Genomic DNA, 4,984 nt, shown 5'->3' on the forward strand with positions numbered 1-4,984 from the left:
ACCCCTGCTACCCATGTTACCCCTGTTACCCCTGCTACCCCTGTTACTCCTGTTACCCCTGCTACCCATGTTACCCATGTTACCCCTGTTACCCCTGCTACCCCTGTTACTCCTGTTACCCCTGCTACCCATGTTACCCCTGTTACCCCTGTTACCCCTGTTACCCATGCTACCCATGTTACCCCTGCTACCCATACTACCCCTGTTACCCCTGTTACCCCTGTTACCCATGCTACCCATGTTACCCATGTTACCCCTGCTACCCCTGTTACCCATGTTACCCCTGTTACCCCTGCTACCCCTGTTACTCCTGTTACCCCTGCTACCCATGTTACCCCTGTTACCCCTGCTACCCATGTTACCCCTGTTACCCATGTTACCCCTGTTACCCCTGCTACCCATGTTACCCCTGCTACCCCTGTTACCCCTGTTACCCCTGTTACCCCTGCTACCCCTGTTACTCCTGTTACCCCTGCTACCCATGTTACCCCTGTTACCCCTGCTACCCATGTTACCCCTGCTACCCATGTTACCCCTGCTACCCCTGCTACCCCTGCTACCCATGTTACCCCTGTTACCCCTGCTACCCCTGTTACTCCTGTTACCCCTGCTACCCATGTTACCCCTGTTACCCCTGCTACCCATGTTACCCCTGTTACCCCTGCTACCCCTGTTACCCCTGTTACCCATGTTACCCCTGTTACCCATGTCACCCCTGTTACCCCTGTTACCCATGTTACCCCTGTTACCCATGTTACCCCTGTTACCCATGTTACCCCTGTTACCCCTGCTACCCCTGTTACCCCTGTTACCCATGTTACCCCTGTTACCCATGTCACCCCTGTTACCCCTGCTACCCATGTTACCCCTGCTACCCCTGCTACCCCTGCTACCCATGTTACCCCTGTTACCCCTGCTACCCCTGTTACTCCTGTTACCCCTGCTACCCATGTTACCCCTGTTACCCCTGCTACCCATGTTACCCCTGTTACCCCTGCTACCCCTGTTACCCCTGTTACCCATGTTACCCCTGTTACCCATGTCACCCCTGTTACCCCTGTTACCCCTGTTACCCATGTTACCCCTGTTACCCATGTTACCCCTGTTACCCATGTCACCCCTGTTACCCCTGCTACCCATGTTACCCATGTTACCCCTGCTACCCCTGCTACCCATGTTAACCATGTTACCCATGTTACCCATGTTACTCATGTTACCCATGTTACCCATGCTACCCATGTTAACCATGTTACCCATGTTACCCATGTTACCCATGTTACCCATGCTACCCATGTTACCCATGTTACCCATGTTACCCATGTTACCCATGTTACCCATGTTACCCATGCTACCCATGTTAACCATGTTACCCATGTTACCCATGTTACCCATGCTACCCATGTTAACCATGTTACCCATGTTACCCATGTTACCCATGCTACCCATGTTAACCATGTTACCCCTGCTACCCATGTTACCCCTGCTACCCATGTTAACCATGTTACCCCTGCTACCCATGTTACCCCTGCTACCCATGTTACCCCTGCTACCCATGTTACCCCTGTTACCCCTGTTACCCATGCTACCCATGTTAACCATGTTACCCCTGCTACCCATGTTACCCCTGCTACCCATGTTACCCCTGCTACCCCTGTTACCCCTGTTACTCCTGTTACCCCTGTTACCCCTGTTACCCCTGTTACTCCTGTTACCCCTGCTACCCATGTTACCCCTGCTACCCATGTTACCCCTGCTACCCCTGTTACCCATGTTACTCCTGTTACCCATGTTACCCCTGCTACCCATGTTACCCCTGTTACCCCTGTTACCCATGCTACCCATGTTAACCATGTTACCCCTGCTACCCATGTTACCCCTGTTACCCATGTTACCCATGTTACCCATGTTACCCCTGTTACCCCTGTTACCCCTGTTACCCCTGTTACCCATGTTACCCATGTTACCCCTGTTACCCCTGTTACCCCTGTTACCCCTGTTACCCCTGATACCCATGGTACCCCTGCTACCCATGTTACCCCTGTTACCCATGCTACACATATGTTCTTTGTTCAGTTTCTTCATCAATGTTTTTCCTAACTGGTTAAACAATGTGTTTGGGTGAAAACATATTTGGTAATTAGCAAGTAACATGACCAGCATGTTTATTTCAACCCTCTTTAAATGACTATGGTTTCCATATGGTTTCCATTGGCATCGTACGATACGAGAGGGCCTCTCTGCTGTTGAGCATCATTACAACGTTAGAACAGTTCCTCTCCCCCAGTCGGCGGCTCCTTCGTCAGGTTCTGATCCAAGATTCCTGAGAAGGGGAAAGCAATGGAATATAAAAATACGATTGAGCTACAGAGGACTGGAAGAAGAACCATGCCTACATCTTTTAAATTTCTCAACTACCTCTCCTCTGGGCTTTATGGAGGTGAAAGAGAAATACTGCCTGCATCCCAAATTGGACCCCATTTCCATATGTAGTGCACTACTTTTGACCAGGGCACATAAGGCCCTGATCAAAGATATTGCACTACATAGGTGATGGGGTGCTATTTCGGACTTACACATGGAATATTTATATAGGTTACATATGTAATGCCCACCCCTGAGGTATAACAAGGTAAGGATGCCCACCCCTGAGGTATAACAAGGTAAGGATGCCCACCCCTGAGGTATAACAAGGTAAGGTTGCCCACCCCTGAGGTATAACAAGGATGCCCACCCCTGAGGTATAACAAGGTAAGGTTGTCCACCCCTGAGGTATAACAAGGTAAGGATGCCCACCCCTGAGGTATAACAAGGTAAGGTTGCCCACCCCTGAGGTATAACAAGGTAAGGTTGCCCACCCCTGAGGTATATATAACAAGGTAAGGATGCCCACCCCTGAGGTATAACAAGGTAAGGATGCCCACCCCTGAGGTATAACAAGGTAAGGTTGCCCACCCCTGAGGTATAACAAGGATGCCTACCCCTGAGGTATAACAAGGTAAGGATGCCCACCCCTGAGGTATAACAAGGTAAGGTTGTCCACCCCTGAGGTATAACAAGGTAAGGATGCCCACCCCTGAGGTATAACAAGGTAAGGTTGTCCACCCCTGAGGTATAACAAGGTAAGGATGCCCACCCCTGAGGTATAACAAGGTAAGGATGCCCACCCCTGAGGTATAACAAGGTAAGGTTGTCCACCCCTGAGGTATAACAAGGTAAGGTTGTCCACCCCTGAGGTATAACAAGGTAAGGATGCCCACCCCTGAGGTATAACAAGGTAAGGATGCCCACCCCTGAGGTATAACAAGGTAAGGATGCCCACCCCTGAGGTATAACAAGGTAAGGTTGCCCACCCCTGAGGTATAACAAGGTAAGGTTGTCCACCCCTGAGGTATAACAAGGTAAGGTTGTCCACCCCTGAGGTATAACAAGGTCAGGATGCCCACCCCTGAGGTATAACAAGGTAAGGATGCCCACCCCTGAGGTATAACAAGGTAAGGATGCCCACCCCTGAGGTATAACAAGGTAAGGTTGCCCACCCCTGAGGTATAACAAGGTAAGGTTGTCCACCCCTGAGGTATAACAAGGTAAGGTTGTCCACCCCTGAGGTATAACAAGGTAAGGATGCCCACCCCTGAGGTATAACAAGGTAAGGTTGCCCACCCCTGAGGTATAACAAGGTAAGGTTGTCCACCCCTGAGGTATAACAAGGATGCCCACCCCTGAGGTATAACAAGGTAAGGATGCCCACCCCTGAGGTATAACAAGGATGCCCACCCCTGAGGTATAACAAGGATGCCCACCCCTGAGGTATAACAAGGTTAGGTTGTCCACCCCTGAGGTATAACAAGGTAAGGTTGCCCACCCCTGAGGTATAACAAGGTAAGGTTGCCCACCCCTGAGGTATAACAAGGTAAGGATGCCCACCCCTGAGGTATAACAAGGTGTTAGTAGAAGTCTGTCACATTACCATTAGAGCCGCTCTCCTTCCATTTGAACTTGTTGTCTTCTGTGTGTCGTGTCCAGGTGGATCTGAAGGTGACCAGTTCTGAGGTGAAGTGAGCCAGGCTCCACTGTAGTCCTCTGGAACTCTCCTTCCACAGATTACTGGAGGGAGACAACAGCTGGACGTCAGCAGACCTGGGTCCCGATGTTTCTTTTTTGTTTTTTTTATCTTCTCCGAATAATTTTTCACTGTTTGATTGAGCCGACCTGAATTGTGCAGAATGGTCTCTTTGGGACTATTCTGTTGCTTCCATTGCACCAGGCAAACTTAATCAAGCACGAGTAAATATCATAAAGAAAACCAATACATGGGATATGTGGTCACCTATGCCGATTGCAGGGGTCTGGTGGGCCTGGGTTGTCTTCCACCAGGGGAATTACTATCTTCTCAGCCATGTCAGTCAGTAGGGAGAACGTAGGGTCTACTATGAAGTCTATGAAACCTACAAGAGACATGGAGTTTTATGAGGACAGTTTAGTACATTATATCAAACACATAAATATATATACACACCTCAGCAATGAATGGACCAGTATTCAGTAATGAATGGATCGTTATTCAGTAATGAATGGATCGTTATTCAGTAGTGAATGGATCGTTATTCAGTAGTGAATTGATCAGTATTCAGCAATGAATGGATCAGTATTCAGTAATGAATGGATCAGTATTCAGTAATGAATGGATCAGTATTCAGTAATGAATTGATCAGTATTCAGTAATGAATGGATCAGTATTCAGTAATGAATGGATCAGTATTCAGTAATGAATGGATCAGTATTCAGTATTGAATTGATCAGTATTCAGTAATGAATTGATCAGTATTCAGTAATGAATGGATCAGTATTCAGTAATGAATGGATCAGTATTCAGTAATGAATGGATCAGTATTCAGTAATGAATGGATCAGTATTCAGTAGTGAATGGATCTTTATTCAGTAGTGAATGCATCCGTATTCAGTAGTGAATTAATCAGTATTCAGT

At 48.1% G+C, this 4,984-nt stretch overlaps 1 protein-coding gene across 1 annotated transcript in view; it reads right to left on the reverse strand.

The window, feature by feature from the left end:
• Positions 1–1,995: 1,995 nt before the first annotated feature.
• The window catches only part of LOC118389436 (dual specificity calcium/calmodulin-dependent 3',5'-cyclic nucleotide phosphodiesterase 1B-like), a 66,938-nt gene continuing 63,949 nt past the window's right edge, over positions 1,996–4,984 (reverse strand). The window contains exons 12-14 of the mRNA XM_052526391.1: positions 4,328–4,445; positions 3,968–4,104; positions 1,996–2,320 (exon numbers count right to left, since the gene is read on the reverse strand). Coding sequence (XP_052382351.1) covers positions 2,262–2,320; positions 3,968–4,104; positions 4,328–4,445 — 314 coding nt within the window. The 3' untranslated portion in view covers positions 1,996–2,261. The remainder of the gene's footprint in view (positions 2,321–3,967; positions 4,105–4,327; positions 4,446–4,984) is intronic.

Source organism: Oncorhynchus keta, chromosome 10, assembly GCF_023373465.1.
Source record: "Oncorhynchus keta strain PuntledgeMale-10-30-2019 chromosome 10, Oket_V2, whole genome shotgun sequence".
Classification (NCBI taxonomy): Eukaryota; Metazoa; Chordata; class Actinopteri; order Salmoniformes; family Salmonidae; genus Oncorhynchus; species Oncorhynchus keta.